The following is a 27,814-nucleotide window of genomic DNA, read 5'->3' as shown; positions in this document are numbered from 1 at the left end:
TACCTAGGCTCGGGATTTTTCACTACACGCATTCTTTTGAAGATATAAAAATGCTGTTGGAGGAAACAAGACTCATGTTAACATATTATATTTATTTATATATAATTGCCTTTACAACATCGCTCAGGCTTGAAAATCTGTAAAACGCTTCACTCTTAATAAATAAATACTCATTCAACGATCCGTCCGCACACAACCTGGGCAAAATATATATTGCAAATAACGACTAGAGTACATACGAAATGGCTGTTACTTTTTTGTAACCATATAAATCAACAATAGAGTTGAAGAGGAAGAAAACTATGATGGATTACAACTATATATCACGATTCTCTAAAGCACCACGGTCACCAATGATCGCAAGATCCAGCCAAAGCAGGAATCTACCACCTACTTCATGAAGACAAGCAACTTCCCCATTCCCAGCTGGGTATTTGATCTGTGGGCGTTCCATGTCACTCCAACTCTACCAGTGATTGGGATAGCTACGTGTTACAAACCTACCTCGACAACTGGGACCAGACAGACAGGTCACACGTTCAAACCAAACATTCACTCATGTTCCACACCTTAAAGCGCGTTGAAAAAATGAAACCTATGGACTTGCTAAGCACACCTTGGGTCAACTGTTTAAAGATGAATAAAGATGAAGAATAAGATTTTTTTTTTCCTTTCAATGAAAATGTGAAGATAAAGCAGAGTTGGTGCACAGTGATTATGATAACGAGGCATGAGACAGATCGTTAGAAAGCAGTGGTGCTGCGAGCAATCATATCACCAAAATCCAGAAAAATAATAACACAATATAATAAATAATAAATAGCTTTTGATTTCCCATTTTCTATGCATACACGAGCATCTGTACAAATTATATAAATTTACAAATGATTCTACTATATCACATAATCATGTTTTGCTTGTGTTTTCTAAATCTCTATCTGTGATTCTTGTATTAACTGCATAATATTGTTTACATATTTAAAAACAGCAATACTCAATGACTTTAAATTTAAGCAAATACTTATAAATAATGGTTAACAATGAACAATATATCTCAGTAGTATTAAATTGCGATAATCTTAGAGATCTCTATAACAGCTATCTTTAGCAAAACAACCCAACTGAAACAGTGCAATGCTAGCCTGGTAAGCTAAATCTTCAGATGCATACAAGGAGATGTGCAAGTTGTGATAGTGCTTGAAAGGTGATCTAACTTTTATATTATATATAAAGAGCAATGCCTACTCTATTTTTTGTGCCTTTTATTTACTATGCTGTAAGTAAATGAATGGAAAGATACAAAGATCTCCAAAATATACCCTTTGAGTCTAAGATAGATAGATCTTGCTACATAGTACTGTAATATCATAATTTCCATATAAATGAATTGCAGCACTATCTAATTTAGTATATGTTAAGTACACAATCAATCCTCCTGTTAGGTAGAAAATCTATATTATTAGTATGCATGTGCTGGGAATGCCACAGTTTCAGAGGGACCCTATTCAGTTTCAAGCATCTCTCTTTCTCTTAGTAAATTGTTCTCCATCCACACTGCCACACCAACCTCAGAATCCTACCAACATTTAATCCAATTTACAGACCAGTGACAACAGAAAACCAAATGTGCAGGTAAGTACAGCTTACTTACTGGATGTACATATTAAATAAGAAATCAAAGGCAAGAAAAAGAGGATCTGAGAAGCCTAGACCTGCCCTGGTTTTGGTCTCAGGTAAAAGTTCGGGATATCTCGTGAGTGATGTGTGAAGTCAAAGGCTGGCTGGCAGTACAACTGTAAGACAACTATTTTTTTTCAAAAGTCTTTTCTCTGTGGTATATGTTCCTTCTATTTCAATGTCATTCTTTCATCTCCATATTCATTAAGAAACATAATTTTCAAATTTAATTAAGTTGATCTATAATATTCAGCATTTTTGTGTTGTAATAATTTCCCCTTCCATTGCAAGTGTTACAAATTATTCATTTTTTGGTGAAATTTGCCTTTCTAGTAAACAATACATAAGTTTGTCTTTGCAAGTGCAAAACTTTACTCTGCATGATTTTAGCTGATTGATGCTGCAATGATGTCATAATTTGGCACCACATTCTTTGGATGATGATGAGAATGAACATCCTATAGATTTGTCTCATTATTCATAACTAATTTCTTGGATTATCCTTATAGTTACATCAAAGAAATATCATGCTAAATTCTTCCAAATTAGATGACCACAATAACCTGTACTTAGATTTCAATGACGTATCATCCTTTCCAATCGTCAAAATGTTCTCTCTTTAACCTGGCCCATCTTACAACTCCCACCTGCTTCCACCTTCATGATGATAACTTCTATCCTCTCAACAACACATCCTACACTTCCTCTTCAAAAAAGTTATTCTGCTTCCACAAATATCAATCAATTCAACTTACTGGGGGACTACTTTTCATCCTCCTTGTTTTCTTCATCAGAGTGTTGGTGCTTGCCTTTCCGACAGTTGCATCCCTCACAGTGCTTCTTCCACTCCGCCTCCTTCAACTCAGCATCCTGCACACGCACCTTCCCTCATATATCCAGAAGGACAGGTTTGGTCTCTCTGGCACACTTGAACATTGAGGCAATCAGCTTAACAAACCCAGTGTCTTTGGGTTTCTCAAGACCTCGTTGTAACCGGTTTTTCATCACTGCCACAAATTCCCTATTGCTGAGCTGGCCATCATCTGCGGGAAGATAGGATGCATGCTTGTTAAGATGGAAGTAAATTACAAATCATACTTCACATATCATACTTTTTCCTAAGAGTTTCTTGAGGGGGCAGATACTGTAAAATCTTCACTTGTTAATTTTTGAGTCTTATAGAATTATTAGAAATCTCTCTCTCTCTCTCTCTCTCTCTCTCTCTCTCTCTCTCTCTCTCTCTCTCTCTCTCTCTCTCTCTCTCTCTCTCCTTAATATCATTAGCATTTGTGGAAATAAAAAATGTATGGGATTTACTTAATGCTCAGTGATATTACAAACTACTAAACTTAGGCTCACCTAATACAGAGAAAATATACCCTGATTACATAGACTTAATAATGAGTTGCTGTAACATTATGATATGAAAATCTACACTTCAGAGGCAGCAATATCTTTGTGATATTCTGAACACCATAGCATCAACATACTTACTGTTATCGTCAAAGAGGGTGAACACAACATTCACCACATGGTCAGAGAGCTCCACATGGGCTACAGTCTTGGCCACATGCTTCAGAGTAACTGTAATGCAATAAGACATCATTTGCACAAATAAAATGGTGGCCAGATGGCTCTGTGGTAAGGAAGGGTTGCCATACGTCCGGATTTTCCCGGACATGTCCAGAATTCAGATAACGAAATCTGCGTCCGGGGGGATTTTTCAAAATACCTCAAATGTCCGGAATTTCACCTTCCATCAGTAACTGTAAAAAAATCACATTTATCAAATTTCCTTGGGTTGAAATGATGGGAGAGAGAGAGAGGGGTTCACCGAGTGGCAGCTGCTTTGCTTTGGTTTCGGTCAAGACTCTGACGTGTATGGGTCCTGTATGAAGTCGGTGCTCGAAGCCTTCCCAACGCCGCCTCATGTCGCGCCCAGTCTTTAACCAGCTCTGATAGGGGTCAGTTTAGATTACTGTTTGCGGCCTTGTGACATTGTCATTACAACTATTACTTGTTCTTGTCAAGATGCCCAAACGAAAGTGTAAATTCACTGCAGAGATGCAGAACAAACTCCCATGCTTCAAAAAAGGTAGGGATGAATGGGAAGCTAAGCATTTGGTGTGTAAACCAGGAACATTTGTCTCACTGGCACATAAAGGCATTAATGACTTAGTCATATGATTATCAGCCATATGCAAAGGTAAATAAGTTGAGTTTCTTTTAATTAATTTACATGTTTTCCAGTATCATATCAGGACCATAATCAGGTGTTAGTGAAGGTGTCCGGAATTTTGATAGTTCATTTATGGCAACCCTATGGTAAGGTATTAGACTCACAGCTAAACTGAATTTTGATTCTATAATGCAGTAATTACTTTGGTGATAGGCATGGCACTCTTTGACACCAGTCCATTCATAAGGTAACATGTTTCACCATACCACTGATACCACTATTTAAGTGCAGCTGTCTAGAACTTGATGATATAATATATCTCATGCATGTACATAATAACAAACATTACTAAACAAAGTATGTAAACTAAACAGAGAATGTGAATACATATATGTACATGATTTAACATTACTTAACATTTCTTCAATGGATGGTCATGGCATATCTCTAAAGTTGTTTGTCACTACATTTCATCCATACATACTCCAATCTACTCTGTTCTCCCATCCTTCTGCACCTCCTTTGTCTTCTATTCTAACACTCTTTTCTTATTTTAAAGGATTCCAGTATTTGTTTGCAACTTTAACTAACATAATTTGAACATTTCTAAATTGCATTTTGCCTACATAAAATTTCTTTCATATAAAATTCAGACAGTTTCAACAAATTCTCAGAGGTACTTTCCTCTCAGACAATTCCTTCACACAGCTGAGACAGCCATCATATGAAAGGAACAGAACAAATGAAGCTACAGTAAAATAAGTAAATAAATAAATGAATAAGTATTTTTATAACTCACCTGGATCAATGGAAGCTCCAGCAATATGGTAAAATGTGAGGGCTGTATCAACATCATTAATATTGTTCAAGAAGTGGAAGAATTTCAGATAATCAATGCGACTGATGCCCTGGGAAGCCTCACCCTGTGTTCAAAGGAGTGCAATAAGCAAGTTGTTAGGTACATTACTGAGAAAATTATGAGCGTTGGATGCAGCCAACAATGGAATGATGAACAACTGGAAATGAATAAAGAGAAGACAAGTTACTAAAAAAAATGTTCACAAAATCATTTTCAACTTTGCATCTGCATTTAATAGTGGAAGCCAAGAGATATCATAGCAGGAAAGTGACATGTTGATAAGAAATGAGAAATGTTGATTACAACCTTGAATGCTTTCTTCACTCTCTTCAACATCCTGGCCTTCTTGTTTGTAGGATAACCTCCGTATGCCAGCAGCAGCTCAGCAAAATCAGCCTCAGTAATCAATCCTTTTTCATTGGGACCTTTGCGGCGAAACTAACCAAGAAAAGACGAGTTTATAAATAATAAGCGTCTCTATTTCCTTGAGCTAAACTACTCAGGAAAAAAGCAGGCTCCATATCATTATGTAAAAGGGGGAGGGAAAATAAATCAAAATGAAAAAAATAAGTTCATTCAACATTAACATCTTCAGAATGACAGTTTAGGAAGTATAACAAGATTTTTTTTTTTTTTTTTATGTGTCCTTTCTCAAAATCTCTACATACTATCTTATCTATATCATTTACAGGTTTACAAATCTTCTCTGTCATAATAATTTTTTCCACATGTTCAAACTTATAGAAATTGCCTCTTATCACATTACTTATATATTCAACACTCCATGTTTCCCCTTCATACGAAATATTTGATAAAATTGCAATAATTTACTAAAAAGAACAAATTACTAACCTCTAAGCTGAGAATTTCCTGTTGCAACTGCTGCTGGAAAGACAAAAACTTCTCGATAGTCAGTTTCTCCTTCAAGGTGAAGCCAAAGAAGTAAGTACTGAGGGCTGAGTTGACTCCCTGGAAATAAAAAGAAGATACTTGTAAACTTTGAGGTCAAAATCCCTCCATTACTAATCCATACATTTCCCAAGTGACTTCAGCCACAATAACCAGTAAAACAATCCACACAGCAGTAGTATTTACATACAAGCCAAGACAATATGAGGGTGATGGTTCAATTGTATGTACAAGCGGGATACTGTGTGTTGATGCATTTAATTTTATCATTCATTGTTTTCATTACTTAAGGTATCTGAAATATCTTGGCCTAAGTTTAGTTTCATGAATTAATGAACCCATCAGTTCAGTAGCTTGAGCAGTCTTGTGCATCTTACATTCAAAAGAAGTCAATACTATCAATAAATATTTTTCAAAATGTTAGAAATGCAACTGTGAGTCACCTGCTGTCAATTGGCACTGTGGTGCTTAGGGCTCACCTTGAAGGTGTTACCAGTGTTGGCATGGTCACGATGGCGAGCCCCAATGCTGGTCTGGTTGCGTATCAGGGTGGCCACTTTGTCAAACTCTTCATAGTCCACATCACCATCACCATTCAGATCAAACATACGGAAAGCAATTTCAAAGTGACGGCGAGAGGCTGCAAAGAAAAAAATCTCTTGAAATAAAAATTTCTACAAAGGCCACTTGTGTTGAGAAACTTTTACCTGCACACAATTATGTGTTTCATCTGTTCATTCTTAACACCCAAAGCAACAATATATCCTTCAAAATATCAACAAAAGTATGAGCTTTACAGCTCTGTTCAAGAATAAAATCTTTGCAAATACGTATCTCTGGTTATCATAAAAAATATTAACTTTACTGTTCACAACTGACTCACTTGAGAGTACAGTAAGCAAAAAAATAAAGTCAGAGAAGGAAATGAGGCCAGAACTGCCCAGCTTGTAGAAGATTGAGTCTTCATCCAGAGCAAGTTCAAGTTTGCAGGAAGTGTTCTGCAATGTAAATGTGAAAATATAAAAATCTGTACACCGCCATGGGTAATGTTAATATCAAAGAAAACTGCAAGTTTTGTTATCAATTAAATTAGTAGTAATATTTTATAAATCAATTTTGTATATATATATATATATATATATATATATATATATATATATATATATATATATATATATATATATATATATATATATATAAAATCATTTAAGTAAGTGGTAGTAATTACTAATATTTTACATTCTTTTAATGAATCATTTGCAGTATGCTGTTTGAATTCAATGAGTACAATAAGAATAGACTGATGACAAAACTCAAGACTCATACACACAAAAAAATTAAAATGCATAAATACGTATAGGGAACTTTAGGTGAATAGCAATTATTTTACATTAGTTTTTAGTATGTGCAGTCATAGAATCAAACAGTTCTTTTAGAAAGATTTTTACATTTCATTGTCAATAAATAAAAATTTCTACACCCATCCTTCAGTCATTTATGGGATTACAGCACATGGAATTAATCCTTAAAAATGTAAATATTCCACAGAATGCAGAAGTCTTACAAAGAAAATATTTCATCAGGTTCATGATTAAGGCAGTAGGAAGCTGCAAGCCCATAAATATTAATACTTGGTCAATAAGGAAAATGTTGTAGTGGTTCACAAGATAGTACTGTGTGATGTCCTTGTGACATTGCCAGTGTGTATTTGCAAGGTCTTTATTTTACCAGCACTGTGTGGTATGACATACAAGCTGATCATGAAAGGCTAGTGCACGGCACTGTACACTCTTGTACATTACATAATTTGGAAAAAAGAAAAATCAATCCTTGAATGAGCATCAGTACTCCAATGTCCACAAAACAAAATTTTCCTTATATATCAGTATTGTGAACTAAAGATACTAAGGCAAGTGAGAAAGTAAGCTGTGGTTAGTATAATAAAAAAAACATGCAGAATATGATTATCAATGTTATCAATTCTATAAATATAGACTTGTTCTGTAGCAAAAAATCAAAGAAGCTGAAGTAGCATGAACGGCTACTCCTACACATAATAGATGTAAGTGTAGTTTTTATTTCAAAATGCCACAAGAGTACAGTGACAGAAATAGGAAAGGAGATCTAACTGGTAACTAAGAGAGTTCCTGATCATTACCAACTTTCATTAAAATATATGGAAGCAAAAAAAAAAAAAAAAAAAAAAAAAAAATGCTCCAGATGCAGAGCTAAGGAAAGTGTAGAAGTACTCTAGTCTTTTGGAGGTCCATCAGACTCTCCATTATGGCCAGCAGTGCAGAGAACAATGAAGTCAGGCAAAGCTGGTGCATCACTGAGACCACTGCATCATGCTGGCCAGCACTGTGATGGAATCCCTTGCTCTCGTATCACAGAATGCTGTTTCATGCTACTCTCTAGTTCAAACCTAAAATTCACAGTCCTATACAAAAACTGAACCTATATGCTTTGTAGTCACACCAAATAAAAGTTGGAAATCCAGATGATGAGAAATCAACCAAACACAAAAGTTAGAAAATAAAGCTATGGACTGTGTTATTTTGTTTAGAAAAGTATTGAAAAATAAAGAAGCACACCAGACCCAATTTTCCATGCCATTATTTCAAAAAGAGAACCAGTAAGGAGGGAGATACACCTTGCTGGTGTCCTCCAGGACCCCTCACTTTGAGATGCACAAAGACTTACTCAAAGCAAAGCCAAAGTAACAAACAACAGCACCAAGCACATTACATAATGCTTTTTTCTTATCTCTCTCTCTCTCTCACACACACACACACACACACACACACACACACACACACACACACACACAGCAATTTTCCTTCCCACTCTTAATTAGCATAAATAGTACCAAGCATAAAAGAAAATTAAAAACTGTTACTTATATACAAGCAAGAATTTCACGCCATAAAAATACAAGTGAGTGATACAGGGCCCTTCCTGATGATTATGTATAAGAAAACATGAATTTCTTTATGTGACTCAAAAGGTCTTATAATTGAATTTCTGCATCTCCAGCTGATGATGCGAGATAGTCCCATCAAGGGGAGGCCCTGAGCAAATTGTTAGGCTACCAAGGGAAACCACATGCAAGTTGCTGCAAGAGAACTTGACACGGGGTGACCCAAGGTGTGGGGGGGGGAAGATTGTCTTGAGTCACTAAACAGAAGTGCCAGCTGGGAGCATGGGCAAGGTCAAGGCATGCAGTAAGTGAGGTACCTCTTCTGCCGACTGGAAAAGAGAAAAGTGTGATTGGCAGATTAAGTTGTGGCGCACTTGATGATCAGTCTGGTAACTTAAACAAGGCTTGAATGGCTCCAAATAAGATGAGTTAGTCAGCTGCACATAAGCAAGAAAATAGTAAACCTTAGCAAGATTACAGAGCATCAAACATTTACACCTGAGGTTAGCAGCAACTGTACAGTCAATGGGTCTTAAAAGCAGCCTTGGATTGGAAGAAAATTGAACTGTACAGGACAGGTGAAAGTTTTGCAAGAGTTCTAAATGTACACATTCCTTACTGATGAGATTTATATTGCATGCTCGCTAGATACTTGTTTAGACTTTTCATCTTAGCAATTACTTGTGTAGAGCCTTACTATTCTCAACCAAACCTGGATGTATGAGTGGAGAAAATATTAAAAAGCACTACATTAAAATTATGCTAATAATAATAATAATAATAATAATAATAATAATAATAATAATAATAATAATAATAATAATAATAGTAATAATAATGGATACTTAATAATAATAATAATAATAATAATAATAATAATAATAATAATAATAATAATAATAATAATAATAATAATAATAATAATAATAATAATAATATACACAAACCATATTACATGGGGGCATTTTTAAAAGTGACTCTTGCTTACATGATTATTAAGGCAGAATTTACCCAAAACCTGTCCTGTTGGTTTACATCTTTACATCTTCCTAATTCCATCTCAAAAATCATCAAAATTAATAAACAAACAAACAAAAAGATGAAAAAAAAAAAACTAAAATACTGGAGTGAAGAATGGCTAGAATAATATATTTCAAGAGCACCTATACTTACTATAGCTGAAAAGTGACAACACCACTTTTCATTCCTACATTTTCATGGGAGAGAGCAGAGTAACACACAAATACAATCTCCCATATGTCACATGCCAGGTCCCACATCCTCATACTCCCACACAAATCATTAACATATATGTTACTCAAGTGAAACTGCATTATCAGTCACCCAGATAACTTGGCATTTGTTGGCTATCTACTCTTCATGAACTATTTATGTTGAGTTACCTATGCTTCATGAAATATTCATACCTCTTAAAAATTTGTCTTCACCTTGTTAACAAAAATTACCTTAGCGGCATTTGATCTTGGTTTCATTTAAAAAATTTTTACAGGCAATAAGAGGTTTGAGTATAGAGAAGCTAAGTTAAATACCAATGAGGGCTTTTTGTTCTTACTTTTGACGACAACACTGCACCTTCACATAAACACATCTATACATATTTATCTTCAGTGCCTGATAGATTCATACTTCTAATATATTCATGATACCTCTGTATCATATCCAACCAATGATATTGTGCTACAATCCGCAGTAAGAAATACAGCTCCAATACTACATTCTGCGGCAAGAAACCTGAACTATGTGTAAATAATTACATGGCTGTCTGCACTTTTATTTGTATGATGTTATCAATCTTTCATTAACCATCTTCTCATTCTAAAGAGTGGAATGATGACACTGAATGCATTAAGAATGCTATGGGAATGTATAAATACTTGGATCATTTACATCTTATCACGGGAAAAAATTACTTTGTAAAGTGCAATAGTTTGCACAGCCATTGCTTTTTTTCTTTTCCTCCACACATTTCATAACACATCATTACAGGTGATGACCAACACAAACACAGTTTTGGATGTGCTTGACTATAACTTGTAGCTTAATGAAACACAGTAGTTATTTTTACACCTCTTGTACCTAAAGAAATTTGTAAATACCTTCACTTTCATTCAGTCACTAACATGAAGCAATCAGCAATAACTGTAAATATATCAATCTTTACTTATTCTGTGATAAAGCAATAGACTCAACAAGTCTGGATACTTACATGATTGTTCAAAGACAATATCATGATATCAGAAATTGAGCACATGATAGACAATTTGAGATATTTATTTCATCTATATTTTTTCCCCCTTCCAGTAGAGATTTTACTGGGCTAGATGCTCGAGTTTACTTACAACTCTGGTACTGTATGAGAGGTCTTTCCTTTGTTGTGGTTTTAAGGTGAAATTAATAATCCCACACACAAACACTGCTTACTGAATTCAGACAGAAGTGGTCGCAGTTTTATGTCCCTATAATACAAAATACAAGTATATGTGTAAGATGCCTTTTTACATACTTGACTTATATATTGTACACCTACTCTGCAGCTGAGGGAAGTCAGTGGTTGGACACTACAATGTAGAAAAGCTAAACTATTCCAAAATTCAAATTCAAGTCCTTATAACAATATATGTGAGCAATATGATACATCTGAAATGCAAAATGGAAGTTACTTAGTTTTTTTTTTTCCTCTCCACAGATAGTCATCTTTCGAATGGTTATTGCTTTTAACACTCAATTGAAAAAAAAAATGCTTAACATTCACCCAATCCTTCATACAGCTGGGAAGAGCAAGATCAAAACAATACCTAATGGAATCACATCACCAACACCATACACTCCAATCTTAAAAGGCAGCAGACAAAACCAACCAAGAGTAAAGCACAGATGAAACATGTCAGATAATGCACACAATGAATAAAGAGATAAGTGAGTCATTGGTCTTTAGAGTACTTCCAATACACAAATAACCCTACACACCCACTACTGCCACAAATCAATGCTGTGTATGAATAATCCTCAAAAGTTTGATAATATGCCACACTCTTTTCCTACTTACTTTACCATATATCTGCTAATAATCTCTTTCCAAAATAAGACAACTGATAGATTTTAAGTGTATCTGGAAACTCAAGATTAAGAGAAGTGAGGGTGGCAGATTACTCAACTAGACAGTGACAGTATCAGCAAAATCTGAGAAGGGGAGACGGAGATGAAATGAAGTCAATGGAGAAAGATAAAAGATACATGATGATCACGTCCTTTGTATAGCGATCTCACTGTCCCTCGTGACAAATGCCTAGTGTTATGCTGAAGCTTATGGGTACACATCCTTCAAGCATAGGATGGTCTGGCCCAAGAATTAATTATGTTCATCATCACCATCAAGCTTACTTCATGCTCCCACATCTATATACAATCTCAATAAATCTCTTCAAGCATTATCCAGTCTTGTTACTTCAATATCTCAAGGCAATTCATGATTCTAGACTTTAAATTTTTTTTTTCTCTCTTTTTAAAGGAAATACTATGATACACATATGAAGAGGCTGAATACTATAACCATACCCTTACCAGTTCAAGTCCCTGTTCAGCCTCCTCCTCCTCCTCCCCTTCCTTGCAACTGTCTGATAACTCATCCATTCCTGAGGTATTGCTAGATTTCTTCCTCTGCAAAACATCTCTGACATGTTACATCATTCACAATCTTGTGTAAAGCTGCACAAACTAAAACACAAAAAGTATTAGTTCCAAAATAAAAAAAATAATGCAAGAAATATCAGGAAAATATTCAAAAGTAAATTATCAATTAAAAATACATGAAATTAAAATCAAAGGCATTTAACATAAATTCTACATGGCACTATTAAAAAATCTACTTCAGACTAAATAGGCAAAAAAAAAAAAAAAAAAAAAAAAAGGAAAAAAACGGAAAAATTAAACATATGAACTCACAATATTACAACACTATGATTAAAACTACAAATTAACACAGGTGCTGACATACTGATCTGTTATTTCTTTTCTTTCTTTTTCTTTTTACCACTACTCTGGCTTTACTAATTAAAGGCTAAGAGTGTAAAATAAGTATCTACAACTGAACACACTGCAGTGATACCATCCCAGAGAATGTGGGTTTCTGACCTAACAGCTACAGCAGCCTCACCTTTGAGAAAGAGTCCAAACAATAACTTATAATACAACAACTGTCAGAGCATAGACTATGGGATTTCAGAAGTAACATGATGATGAATGACTGCATCCCTCAGCTCAACCAGTGGTCTGTGCACCACATTAACTTGCAAAGCTCTAAGAAACACACACACACACACACACACACACACACACACACACACACACACACACACACACACACACACACACTTTAAGGACAAATTGGATAAATGGAGACATGGGGACAGGACACTATGAGCCCCGCTCAAACCCTGTACAATACAACTAGGTAAATACACACACACAGACCAAAATGGTCCCAAGTTTGAGAGACCTAACTTATGAGGACAGATTGAAAAAGATTAAAAATTTCTAACATTGCAACAGAGGAGAAAAGGAGACCTAATTGCTATATACAGGGCATAGAAGGGAATAGACCAAGTTGACAAAGAAGACTTATCGGTGCGAGACTCAAGAAATACAAGGGGACACGGCATGAAATTGATAAAGACTGTGTGTAGAGGAGACATTAAGTAATATAGTTTTCCTAACAGAAGTATAGAAATATGGAACAATTTGGATGAAACAGTGGTTCAAGCAAGAAATATTCATGACTTTGAGGCTTAACTAGATGACTATAGATATGGAGACAGGACAGCACAAGCATAGCTCTTTTCCTGTAAAACACAACTAGGTAAAATAAATACACTCTCTCTCTCTCTCTCTCTCACACACACACACACACACACACACACACACACACACACACACACACACACACACACCGGTAGCTCAGTGGTTAGAGCGCTGGCTTCACAAGCCAGAGGACCGGGGTTCGATTCCTCGGCCGGGTGGAGATATTTGGGTGTGTCTCTTTTCACGTGTAGCTCCTGTTCACCTAGCAGTGAGTAGGTACGAGATGTAAATCGAGGAGTTGTGACCTTGTTGTCTTGGTGTGTGGTGTGTGCCTAGTCTCAGGCCTATCCAAAGATCGGAAATAATGAGCTCTAAGCTCGTTCCGTAGGGTAACGTCTGGCTGTCTCGTCAGAGACTGCAGCAGATCAAATAGTGAAACACACACACACACACACACATCAGACACATTACAGTGATAGATTACAAAGCAGCAACATTAAAGAAATGTTCCAGCATAGTAGTTGCTCTTTTTTTACACCTAAATTATATCAAACACTTCTATGTTTTCTTTACATAGAAGAGTGAGGAACTACAAAACTCAAGGCTTTCCACAGCCTGCACTTGTAGCAGCTGAGAACAAACCAGTATCAGTTTTATACCATTCCATGAGTCATCACCCGCATAGCAAGATGTATCCCTCTTCACACCATATCAAGCCCCAAAATCCTAACATACACTCTTTAGTATAACACTAATGCTTGTAGTCTAAGTGTAACCTGAGAGGAGACTGACAACTGTAAGATAATGTGTCAATATAAAAATAAATAAATATAATTGATAATGTTTTCCAACATTTTATAATAAACACCATAACTTACATTAAATGATGGAAAACTGAAAATTGTTAAAAGTGCACGGAATAATGGCAAAATGTATGATAGTGCAAATGGTACCGAGACACTTTTTGTTTAACCTTAATGGGAGTTCCAGCTATGGCTGTTTATGCAGTAAAAAAATTAATTTTCAAGATCCAATCATAAAGGCAGGCAATATTTCTTGCACAAAAGATACAAAATGGCCATACAATCTGTATGGTTGAGCTCATAATGTGGCTAAAATTAGATAAACTCTTCTATGTTTATCTTATTCAACTCTTATCACCAGTGCATCTCAACATTATCAAAGCTTTATGCACTGATCCAGTAAGCTTAATCCTTAAAATGCTGATTACAGGATATCTTGTACAAAATAAAGCTGTTAGTTTCACAAAACTTAGAAAGGGAGACAAAAACAATTAGCCATAGCACAGTGAGCTGGGAGCCAAGCTGGGAGAGGCACACATGAGACTGCCTGCACCATCCTCACCACACTCTTCACTCACCACTAACACAAGCTTGCCATTATTCACATTTCATTGTTGGGACAAAATCATTACTGGAATAGGAACTGATAACAATGTCCATCTTGAACCTACCTTGGGATCATATCTCTTGAACTGGTCGAGGCCTAACCCTGCAAGGGAGAACAGCAGAGATTTAGTCAAAATCAAACAAGATGTAATAACATAATCACAAATTTACTTGCCTTTGCTCTATGTTTTAAACATGTCTATAATTCATTAAAATACTTCAACAATTAATTAGAATGTCAAAATGTAAGCTTCAACATTAGAGGTGATTACTTGCCAATGATTCAACAAACATGTATAAGTGTCAAACATTATGAAATGAATCAAATATACCACTGCTCATTAGAAGACAACCATTCATAAATCATATAAATTATATCACAAGGTTACAAATGCATGCATTAGTAATTTAAGCCAAATAAGAGTTACACTGTGCACCCCAATCATGCAATACAATAGTAAATTCATCATGCATAGAAAATTTGAGACTAGATACAGTACATATTATACCTTTCCATAATTTGAGCTCTTTACATCTGCCACCAGAAGACCAAGAAAGATCACCTGAATACACTGCATTCATACCTTTATTTACTTAGACATAATCCAGTCTAGTCTACAATTATACATATTTCTTGGGATGTCCTTAAGGGATTTGTCATATCCATTTGTTGCAGTTTATATAGATTCCACTCATATACTCGTACATCCTTTAACCTTCAACCTTCCACCCTTTCCTGCAGGTACTGCAAAACTAAGATTTCAGACCTCTTATTCTCACACAGTGCCTTCTTTTTCCAAAACCATCATGCTTCTACATTTGATCATACACCCTCTTAGTCCTACCACTCTCCATTTCTGCCAGACCCAAAACAGAGCCAATTGCATCAACAGCTATACTACTGGTCTCTAGGAACAAGGTGCAGTGTACAGTCTTTTACAACAATCTACAATCACTAACAAGCTTATTCCCAAAACCACATTCAACTGAATCTCTGGTATCACAAATGATACTGTAATGTCAATGAACATAATGAATCTATTAATTTCATCCCAATATACCACAATTGAAAATATGAAAGCTCCTTTGGCTATGAAAGCGACTGGACAAAGTTTCTACGAGACTACATCTGGAAAATCACAGATTCTACAAGTATGGCCCAGTTATCCTTCACCCTCAACTGAGTCTGTGCATACTTCAAATAATTCAATAAACACATCCCTAAAACAAAACAGCAACAGCATTCTCCTCAATCCCCATAAATAGAAGGTCTAACTCTTCAAACAATAATGATGAATTAATACACATACATCAGTTCTTGGCTTATCCATTTATGCCCAGGAAATCACCTTGAATTGGTGTTAATACATGCCCAAACTATCAAAGGCCAATATCACTAGTCATTGTAAAAATCTGTCTCTGACACACCTTGGAGGCATAATTCATGCAGTAAATGATGAAACTGCCTCACCAAATGTTTTTCACTCCCTTCTGATCACCTTTCATCACGGCATACAGCTGCTGTGTTTAAGTTGAGATGCAACATTTACAGATCTACCAGTGACTTGAGGCAGGCAAGCTGGCTTCACATTTGTAATACACAAATTAGTCTCGGCCACTCATGATTATATGATGCCTTTAATGATATACTCATATTCAGTGAGATATTAATGGTTAATTCTTTACACACAAAAAAGAAAAAAATTGAAGCAAAAAAACAATAGCAAAGATTAAAATTTATGCTTGCCTGAATAAAAGCAATTTATGACATGAATGCTGAAGAAATATTTTTCAACAAGAGCTACCCATCACCTGCACTGAAGGCTGAAGAATAAACTAAGTGTACAGTTTTACTGCATATAAGCATAAATATGTATATAAATATATAAATATATATATATATATATATATATATATATATATATATATATATATATATATATATATATATATATATATATATATTTTCGTTCCAACCAATGGCATGATTTCCTACAGGCACAAGTAACCATCATTATGTGAGGTTCCTACCATTGGGCTGCTGCATCCCCGGAGTCAGTGCTCGTACAAAATCATCAGGAGTCATAAAAATCTCTGCCCTGTCATTGCCACCATCCATCCGCTGTATTACCTTGTAGGTGGCAAAGTAGCGGAAAATTTTGTCCGGGGTAGAATATGCCCGAATTCTGTTCTCGTACTCAATTATCTAAAGCAGAAGAAAAGAAATGTTTTCTGAAATTTCCAAAGAATACTTCTAATGCAATCAAGAAATAAAAAGAAGCATGCTATACTGAATGACACATGCAACAAAGTAAAACTCCAGGGACAAAAATTCAAACAGCCTACAGACTTGAAAGAACAGTAAGGGTCACACCTAAACTTCAGGAGCAATAATAAATAAGAGTGCAGCTACACAGCAACAAACTGATAACACACTGAAAGGCAAAATGATAATAATAATAATAATTACACAATTTGACACCTTGGGCCAATCACTGCTACAGGAGCCTACAATCTGCATCTCTACTCAATGGCAACAACACAGCTCCAGCTCACTACAGAGGCAAAGAAAGAGGAGCTGTGTGTGTGTGTGCATGGAACATTCTAAAATTCTGATATGGAGACACAATAAGACAATGATACGGTCTTTGTTCCACTCTTGTTCTTCATTGTTGGTGAAGTGGGGATGCCCAGAGCCATGTACAGGAATAATTAAGTCAGTCAATAATGTATCAACAAATACGTAGAGGCATAAATATTTTAAGGTATGACCAAATATAAAACAGGATATCTTTTTGGGTGGTGTACAAAGGAAACAATACTAAATGATAATTAATGAGAAAAAAATAAACTACTTCAACAGACATTTACTGTACAGGCATCTATATAACATTTTATTTTCCATCGTTCACCAAAAACTCAAAAAGAAATGAGTGAGAACAAAATGAGTAATAACATTAAGAAAAAGTGGAGAGAGAGAGAGAGAGAGAGAGAGAGAGAGAGAGAGAGAGAGAGAGAGAGAGAGAGAGAGAGAGAGAGAGAGAGAGAGAGAGAGAGAGAGAGAGAGAGAGAGAGAGAGAGAGAGAGAGAGAGAGAGAGAGAGAGAGAGAGAGAGAGAGAGAGAGCCTATGATTTTCTCAACAGACATTTTCTCAACAGACAAGCAAGAGAGAGAGAGAGAGAGAGAGAGAGAGAGAGAGAGAGAGAGAGAGAGAGAGAGAGAGAGAGAGAGAGAGAGAGAGAGAGAGAGAGATGGCCTATGATTTTCTCAACAGACAAAAGCAAAACAATAGAGCAGAGTGAAAGTGTGTTCTGTGAGTGGTTTGAAAGTCAAGATTGAATGAAAGAGAATATTCAGTGTGTGTGTGTATTTACCTAGTTGTAGTTTTACAGGGCCTGGGCTTTATGCTCGTGTGGTCCGGTCTCCATATCTATACTTATCCAATTTTTCTTTAAAACTATGTACACTCTTTGCTGATACCACTTCCTCACTCAAACTGTTCCAAGTCTCAACACATCTTTGCGGGAAACTAAATTTTTTAACATCTCTCAGACATCGTCCCTTCCTTAGTTTCTTACTATGCGATCTTGTGCTTCTAAAGTCATATTCTTCTCTCAGGATCAGTTTCTCATTATCCACTTCATCCATTCCGTTAATCAATTTATAAACTTGTATCAGATCCCTCTCTCTTCTCTGCTCCAAGGTTGGTAGATCCATTGCCTTTAGTCTCTCCTCATATGCCATCCCTTTAAATTCTGGAACCATTCTTGTAGCCATTTTTGTAGTCTCTCTAATTTTCTTATGTGTTTCTTTTTATGGGGAGTCCACACAACTCCTGCATATTCCAATCTAGGTCTTATTTTAGTACTTATCAATTTCTTCATCATTTCCTTGTCCATATAGTGAAATGCTACTCCAATATTCCTTAGCAAATTATACGTCTCTCTGAAAATTCTATCAATATGGCTAACCAGTTGATTATTTTCTTCCATTGTCACTCCCAAGTCCTTTTCCTTTTTTACTTTTTCTAGTTCTACTCCATCTCCCATCTTATAGATTCCCACTGGTCGTCTTTCACTTTTTCCCATTTCCATGACATGGCTTTTGTCCACATTGAATTCCATCTCCCATTTTTTGCTCCATTTCCAGATCTTGTTTAAGTCTTCCTGTAGTATTTCACAATCCTCTTTTTGTTTAATGACTCTGCACAGTTTCGCATCGTCCGCAAACAGATTTATGTAGCTGTTCACTCCCTCTGGCATGTCATTTATATATACGAGAAAAAGTATTGGTGCCAATACTGACCCCTGTGGCACTCCGCTGTCTACTGTTCTCCACTTGGACTTCATATCTTTAACTATCGTCCTTATTTCTCTCCCCCTTAAGTAATTCTTCATCCATCTCAATGTGCTTCCTTTTAAGCCACCCTTCTCCTCTAACTTCCATAGTAATCTTTCATGTGGCACTTTATCAAAAGCCTTTTTTAGATCTAAATAAATACAGTCAACCCATCCTCTCTCTCTTGTACTTTATCAACTATTCTAGAGTAGAAACTCAATAAATTTGTCACACATGACCGACCTTTTCTAAAACCAAATTGGCTATTTGATAATATTTTGTTGTCTTCAAGAAACTCGATCCATTGCTTCTTTATTACTTTTTCACACATCTTGCATATTACACTAGTTAGTGATACCGGTCTGTAATTTAAAGGTTCTTCCTTCCTTCCGCTCTTATATATGGGAACCACCTCAGCTCTTTTCCACTCCACTGGCACTGTTCCATTTTCTATTGAGCATTTTATGATGTTGTATATTGGACTTGCTAGTTCTTCCCTACATTCTTTCAGTATTCTGCCTGAGACTTCATCCGGTCCCATTGCCTTTTCCTCATCCAATTCCGTCATCAACTTTTTATTTCAAGCTTGGTTACTTTAATCTCTTTCATATAGACAGTCTCTCTATTACCCTGTGGTCTTTCAAATTTGGATTCCTTAGTAAAGACCTCCTGAAATTTACTATTTAACAGTTCTGCCATACTTTTTGGGTCTTCCACCATTCCGTTTTCTCCTTTTAACCTTTCTATTGTTTCTTTTTGTCTTATTTTTCCATTTATGAATCTGTAGAACAATTTTGGTGTGTGTGTGTGTGTATTTACCTAGTTGTAGTTTTACAGGGCCTGGGCTTTATGCTCGTGTGGCCCCGTCTCCATATCTACACTTATCCAATCTTACTTTAAAAGTGTGCACACTCGTTGCAGACACTACTTCTTCATCTAAACTGTTCCACGTCTCAATACACCTCTGCGGGAAACTATATTTTTTTATATCTCTCAGACATCTTCCCTTTCTCAGCTTTTTACTATGCGATCTTGTGCTTCGGGTGTCATATTCTTCTCTCAGGATCAGTTTCTCATTATCCACTTGGTCCATTCCGTTGATCAATTTATAGACTTGTATCAGGTCTCCTCTCTCCCTTCTTTGTTCCAAGGTTGGTAGATCCATAGCCTTTAGTCTCTCCTCATATGTCATCCCTTCAAGTTCTGGGACCATTCTTGTAGTGTGTGTGTGTGTGTGTGTGTGTGTGTGTGTGTGTGTGTGTGTGTGTGTGTGTGTGTGTGTGTGTGTGTGTGTGTGTGTGTGTGTGTGTGTGTGTGTGTGTAATTCACCACAGTCATCTGCTGGTCACCCAGCCAATCTTCCCCATTACGGAGCAAGCTCAGACTACATAGACCAATCTTCGGGTAGAACTGAGACCAAAACACACACTCCACACACCAGCGAGGCCACAATCCCTTGAGTTACATCCCGAACCTATTTGCTGCTAGGTGACCAGGGGCTACACATTAAGAGACTTGCCCATTTGCCTCGCCGCTTCCCAGGATTCAAACCTGGACCCTCTCGATTGTGAGTCGAGTGTGTGTGTGTGTGTGTGTGTGTGTGTGTGTGTGTGTGTGTGTGTGTGTTTACTTGGTTTACTTGGTTTTCGTTATGACTGGTATTCTGAAGACCAGAAATGTGTGTGTGTGTGTGTGTGTGTGTGTGTGTGTGTGTGTGTGTGTGTGTGTGTGTGTGTGTGTGTGTGTGTGTGTGTGTGTGTGTGTGTGTAATTCACTGTTTGATCTGCTGCAGTCTCTAACGAGACAGCCAGACGTTACCCTACGGAACGAGCTCAGAGCTCATTATTTCCGATCTTGGGATAGGTCTGAGACCAGGCACACACCACACACCGGGACAGCAAGGTCACAACTCCTCGATTTACATCCCGTACCTACTCACTGCTAGGTGAACAGGGGCTACACGTGAAAGGAGACACACCCAAATATCTCCACCCGGCCGGGGAATCGAACCCCGGTCATCTGGCTTGTGAAGCCAGCGCTCTAACCACTGAGCTACCGGGCCGTGTAAGTTTGTTGTGTGTGTGTGTGTGTGTGTGTGTGTGTGTGTGTGTGTGTGTGTGTGTGTGTGTGTGTGTGTGTGTGTGTGTCAGTAGATAAAATAAGGTAATGGAAGAATGCAAAAAGACAAGTGTTGGTAAGACTGTGATGGAATGGAAGCAATGAAAGAACATAGAGACAGTGCCTATAAAGACATCTTAGGACAACAATTAATGCACTGCAAACTGTGTATGTGACATTGTATGGAGGCAGGAAATGTATTTTTTCTTTGGGAGCATGTTCTCTATGACAATGGCCATGACAGAAAACAACTAAGTAAATAAAATCAGAAGAGCAAAAACAACCATAACCTTTAACTACTTATCAGGACCAAATCACAGATAAATCAAGTATAAATGATCAACAAAGGAAAAAATTACGGGCTCCATCACTCATTCACTCTATCTTCCCGGAAATGATGCATCGAAAGTTGACAAACTTCCTCTCCTTTAAAGAGGAACTGTACAGTTTAGATGAAGTAATGCTCTAGGGTTGGGGGTGAAGCAGGCCATGCTAAGCACCCTCTGCTCACTCAACTGGATTCACCTTCACCATGCCTCATTTTCTCTACTGTCTATACAATTTCTTAGGCAATTTGTTATATGAGTAATTTATAATATTAGTATTTGAGGATCTTTTTCCTCATTCCTGTACTTGGCATTTCCCCTTTAGTAAAGCCAGTCTTTCCTCAGACAGTGGAACTCACTGAAGAGAATGGTGTGGTGGATCTATAGTTCCATGATGCCACTCTTATAATGCAACAAACAGTAAAAAGATCAACAAAGACACTAATAATATGAAAACTTTTGGCAGGTTCAAATAAACAAACTTTCATTCATAGAAAAATTACTGTAATGGTCTAGTGCTTTGCTTTGATATTAAGATTTAAACCTAATTATTACATGACTTCATTTTGATTTTGCTTTGATGTAGGGGCTGGTTCCACTGTCCCTGTCCAGGTGTGCGACAGGAGGAAGTCTATACATAGCAGATCTGCATTCCTTATAATACAAGGCTTCATTCTTATCTTATTGTGTATCCACATTCAAGAAATTTACAACATCCATTCATGAAGGTGATTAGACTTCCTGGGTTGATACTGGGTAAGTGAATCACTATTCTACGTGCTTAGCAACAGAACCTCAACCCCGCAAGTCTAGCCATCTCATGTATAAGCAATTCTGAAATTTCATGATCATAGAGGAGAAACAAATAAATATCTGGTTTTACAATACTCCACAGAAGGTTTTGTAGTTGAATACTACCTCATTAATTAATACAACTTTCACTTCAGACATTACATTTTCTAATAACTGGTATAAAAGTAAACCACTAAATCCAGATGTATGAACATAGTATATATATATAGGCTACGGCAATGCAAAGATCCAATGGATGAAATAATACAACCAGAGTGTTACACATGTCAACACATCACCCTTCAGTGAACAAATCATAGAACCAGATACTTAAAATCAAAACTGTACAGTGAACAAAGTGGGAAAAATATGGGTGAGGGCCAGAAAAACCTCTTACCCTCGGGCTGCTTGATACCCGGAGTGATACAACGCAGGAAATCATCAGGCGTCATAAATATCTCATGATCGCCATGATCTCCATGCACCTTCAGGGTTGCAAAGTATCGAAAAATCTTGTCTGGAGTTGAATACTGTCGGATACGGTTCTCATACTCAATGATCTGGAAATTATGATGAAGCTGGCTTGGGTGTCCCCTCTTAACACAACAAAGGTCTCTGCTCACTCATCAAGTGAACTAAACTTACAGGGCAAAAAAGAACACAGAATACACCCCATTGAGCAAAAATAGTACCAAAATAGTTTCAAGAATCCACATGAAATATTGGACCATGAAGATTCCCAATACCCAAAGCTGAAACCACTTGAAGGGAAATACCAAAGGCAAGGCATCTATGTAAGTCTTATGGATAACTTCTGAAACAATTAAGTTTACTGACACATGATCAAAACTATGAAATGGCTGCTGAAATATAACTTAAATTTACCTCAATGACCAATGAATGCATCTCATGGAACACCAATCTTCATTCCTTTGATTATTATTATTATTTTTTTTTTTTTAAGACTAACTATATTGTCACAAAGCACAACATTATTAATGCAGTGACAAGAGCCTTGATGATAGTTGAACTTGATCGTGACAAGATTTCTAACATTAATATTTCAATGTTTATCTGTTTCTATGAAAAGCTACAATTGAATAATACTATATTGTCATCAAGAACAGTCAAAAGCATTTTGAAAGAGACTATGCAAATAAAGCCTCTTAATTAAGTTTCCACTGACAGCTTGACAAATGTGACAGTGTGAAGGAAACACCATAACTGTGTGTGTGTGTGTGTGTGTGTGTGTGTGTGTGTGTGTGTGTGTGTGTGTGTGTGTGTGTGTGTGTGTGTGTGTGTGTGTGTGTGTGTGTGTGTGTGTGTTCAATAAGCTGGCAAAAACAAGTTGCAGATCATAAAAAACAATCATGAAAAGACAAGATTATATACTAACAGATTAGTTTACACTATATGTGAGTGTCTAGTTCTGTGAAAACCTTACAAAAGAATTCACATAAGAGTATTACAGTACATACACAGAATCAATTATCATAAAAAAGTATATGAATATATTATCAAAACATACACTTTACAGAATCTTGGTAACAATACACTACAATTCATCAAACCTGAGACATGTGACACGGGAAAGGAGAGGAACTATGTCAAATAAATAAAGGTTAGGATGCCATCTAAGAAACACCTCACAATGGTAAATACAACCTAAACAGTAGCACTGTCCTAACATCTCTTAAAAAATTTTCAGTGAGACAGATGTACTGGGCCAACTCAACAATACATAACTAATTATATAAGTCTGAAATATTAAGAGCTTTTGTGATTAAACTTATGTAAGTTGAATCCACTGAAAAAAAATAATGCACTTTCCTGACCAGAGTAGAGAGGTGATATGGGTGCTGATCTTGGCTACAATTCAACTTTACTGTATCTATTTTGAAGAATTCATGTACACAGTCACATAATTTGTGGCACATACAACATAACCCTTGTGTCTGTCTATATGTATTATGGAACTCCTGTGCACCAACCCCTTCAAACACAAATGCTTAATTAAATCAATATAATCAAAGACAGAGAGATTCACTGACCTTCCTGTCTCGAAATCCTACACGCTTTTTCTTCTTTCTCTCCTCTACTGCTGCATCGTCTGACTCACTCTCTTCTGAGGAGTCTATATCTATTTTTTCCTCCTCATCCTCTAGGTCATGTTCCTGATCAGTTTCAGCAACACTTGCTGCCTCCACAGAGAGAAGTCTCTTCAAACTATGAAAAATGAAAAATTACATTTATGAATATGGGAACTTCATTGTCTCAAAGGATTTTTCTATCAATCTATTATAATCATATGAACATTATTTCAATTCAAAGTGTCAGTGATCTTGTATTTTCAATTAATAAATCCAGAAAACTATAAGTGAAATTCAACATGAGAGAACAAAATATTATCACATGATCATCATAACGAAAAAATATTCTTAGAAAATTTCTCAGCAATGAACTGAGCAGCGACAAGTGTCTAACAAGTGCAAAAAAATCAAATATCTAAAGCATAAAAACATCCAGTACTTACAATGGCCAGTCAACTGTAACACCTAACATTGCAAGTCCAATTGCAGCATAAAATATTTTCTTTCCTCTGGGCTCAGACATTTTTTTATGCCCAAAGTTCTTATATGATCGATTTTGCACAACTCCACAGCTCTGCACTGAAGATGACTGCCTGTAAATATCCAATAATCAATTTCTCCCTTAAATACTAAATATGTATACACTCAACCCTCCACTCTCATGCCTAACTGGTGCATCTATCACTGTGAGATAGCCAAAATCATGTGAAGAACCTAGGGTAACAATTCAGACTGACACTAGGATCTCCAAGTTGTCTTTTTTTTTTTTCACTTTTTGCCCCATTTTTACATCATATAATAGTATAAAAATGAAAATAATACAATATAAAAAACAACTTAATCAAGCACAATAACAACATACATTTTAAACCATTTTATTAAGCGTATTTGATGGCATATATAACGCATGCGTATTTAAGACACACACCCATTTCAGCAAGTCAAATTGAGGAAAAAAGTTTTATCTTAACATATCTAAGCATATACTATTGAAAGCAATCTAGCAGCACATTACACAAGCAGAAAACATTTATCTTCCCTTGTACTCCTCAGTTGATCTTGCTGTCACCAGGCACTCATCATTTTTTCTGTAGGTGGTGGCCCAAAAATCCTTGCTGCTGCTGCCTTATTGCCATGCTCCTTGGCATAATTGCATTTTGTAAATTATAGCTTGTAGGAGATTGCGTTGCTTGATCTTTTTCCTCCTGCTGCCATAATGGTGAGTGTGTTGATATGTTTTGTTATGATCAAGATCTTCCTGTTACTCCTTACCGTTATGTGGTAGTGAGTCAGGGTGTCAATCACTTGATAGTATGTATTTATAAACATGTGTCACCGCCTCACAGGTTAGATTGCTTTCATTTTTACGATAATTATTTTCTACAGTGATAATACAGGTAATGATAATAATACCAGCAAACTTAATAATGATGCCTGCAGTTACAGTAGGTAAAAGTACTGGAAAAAGGTGTGTTCTATATGCCGTCAAATATGATACCCATTGTGGACAATCAGGAGCTAAGGTGGATGGATGAATTAGGGAAATCTGTGAAGAACTATTTCTCAATAGAAATACACAGAGAAACTCAACTAGCACATGACGTTATAACCCATAAATTTTTTAATGATGGGTGCAAGATAGCAGTAATTTCGAGAACGATATAGGCATATGTGCAGCTTTTTAAGCATGCATGACAGCAGAGGGTTAAGTGTACTTAAGGTTTGTTAATCATATGAGAACAAGAACAACTCATTAAGAAAACACTATGAGACTCACTCATTATCCCTCCGAGTACAGGCTGAAACTGAAGAAAGTAATTTCTGTCTACTATAAGACCTTGCTAAGAGCCCCAGTGCAAGAGGTCTGCTGGTTGACGCCAATAACTGCCTCCAGTGTGCGGAGTGGTGAACAGCTGTAGTGGCATTGCTGCGTGTCAAAGCTGGCACAGCTCTGGGCAGCATTACAATCATTGTGCTGTCCCTGTAAATCACAATACAGAGTACTTATTATCTAAACAAAATTCTTGAAATTATCAAAGTTTATTGGTGCCAGTTCTAGTATCCATCAGTGACGTTCTCCAGAACATCAACCACAGGGTAGTTAGTATTCGGGAAAGAAAAATGAAAAGGAAAAAAAAAAAGGTTGGTAAATGTCAAAATGAAACCCATAACTCTGTTGGTCTTGTTGTGGTGGCTTTCTTTTTATCAAACTAAACCTAACCAAACAAGATGTGCTGCAGAGGTACGGTTTGTTAGGTTAAGATGAAAGTGGTACGGTCAAGATCAAGAACATGGCATCCATCACAATAAGAACAGGCGATCTAGCAATTAGCCATGAAAAGGAGAGGCTATACATATATGACACACCATTACCACTGCAAAGATGTATCACCCCCCCAGACTTCATCGAATTGGGCTGTACAACTCTCCTTAATATTTATTAATGTTTTACTGCATTTCTTTTTATCATTTTAAGAAGTTTCCAAAAGCTTATATATACATTACATAATATTCTACAACCTTAAAACCTACTGGAAGAAGCAGCTAAGGTTACCTCCAATATAACGTAATATAACTTTCTTCCTAAAACTTCTCATGCAATGCACTGTCAAAATATTCCCAGTTATTCCTAGAAAACATTATGCAGCTTCATTGAGCCGATAAATAAGCACTGTCTATGAATTAGTTGGCTAAAGTTATCACCACGATCATCACAGTGTGAGATTGTGACACCTTTCACTCCCTCCCTTACTGGTACACACGAGTCACTTGTTATTTAGAGTGGCCTGCCCGCAGACACTAATCCCCTTCAACATGCCAAAATAGTATTCAATCCCCTGGCCCCTCCTCCCGCTGCCATACTGCCTGCCATTGAGGGTGTCAGGCAGGTGGGCAGATCAAGGTCCTTCCTCCCAATCATTCTACGGGTCACCGCCGATCTGTCTCACATTCCTCTCCCGTCAACACATTCTATGGCTTCATCAGTTCCTAACGCACTTCCCAGGAGAATTTGACAACTACAAAGACGGAAAGCGCAGGTTATGAACCTTACCGAGCAGGACAACACCAGCACTACACAGCGGTGATGGCGGAAGGCGCTAGTGATGCAAAAATTATAAAAAGAAAAAATACTCTTGATCTTGATCTTGATAATGATGCTACAAGTGACGCAGAATTTCCTCTGAGTCAGGCTTTTGTATCGGCAGCGCCTGTAGGGAAAATAAAAAAAAAAAAAACACACACACAAACAACAAAGAGGTCAATCACCATCTTTCACACCACTAAATCCTGCATCTAGCACGCCACATCCTCTCCAGGAACTCTTTTACAGCCTCAATCACCCTTTCATTCGTCTCCCCACAGAGTCCCAGCAGCACC

The 27,814-nt window shown here is 36.7% G+C and overlaps 1 protein-coding gene across 8 annotated transcripts; it reads right to left on the bottom strand.

Moving 5' to 3' along the window:
• Positions 1-77: 77 nt before the first annotated feature.
• LOC123499571 (calcium uptake protein 1 homolog, mitochondrial-like) lies at positions 78-27,645 on the bottom strand. Of its 8 annotated transcripts, none has more exons than XM_045247712.1 (14): positions 27,489-27,645; positions 26,214-26,417; positions 24,880-25,029; positions 24,398-24,572; positions 22,744-22,906; positions 14,837-14,874; positions 12,127-12,222; positions 6,508-6,622; positions 6,104-6,264; positions 5,568-5,684; positions 5,022-5,153; positions 4,656-4,779; positions 3,172-3,261; positions 78-2,720 (listed from the first exon to the last, which is right to left on the bottom strand). In XM_045247712.1, exons 2-14 carry the CDS (start codon positions 26,405-26,407, stop codon positions 2,566-2,568), a joined length of 1,710 nt encoding a protein of 569 aa, XP_045103647.1. In that variant the 5' UTR covers positions 26,408-26,417; positions 27,489-27,645; the 3' UTR covers positions 78-2,565. The 8 variants fall into 8 exon arrangements, with proteins under 8 accessions (XP_045103647.1, XP_045103649.1, XP_045103652.1 ...); XM_045247714.1 differs by lacking the exon at positions 12,127-12,222 and adding an exon at positions 8,808-8,873; XM_045247717.1 differs by lacking the exon at positions 12,127-12,222 and adding an exon at positions 8,862-8,873.
• Between the last annotated feature and the right edge of the window lie 169 nt (positions 27,646-27,814).

The sequence above is a fragment of the Portunus trituberculatus genome, chromosome 50 (assembly GCF_017591435.1).
Source record: "Portunus trituberculatus isolate SZX2019 chromosome 50, ASM1759143v1, whole genome shotgun sequence".
Lineage (NCBI taxonomy): Eukaryota > Metazoa > Arthropoda > Malacostraca > Decapoda > Portunidae > Portunus > Portunus trituberculatus.
The sequence above is the reverse complement of the archived record's forward strand: the minus strand, read 5'-3'. Positions and strand labels throughout refer to the sequence as shown.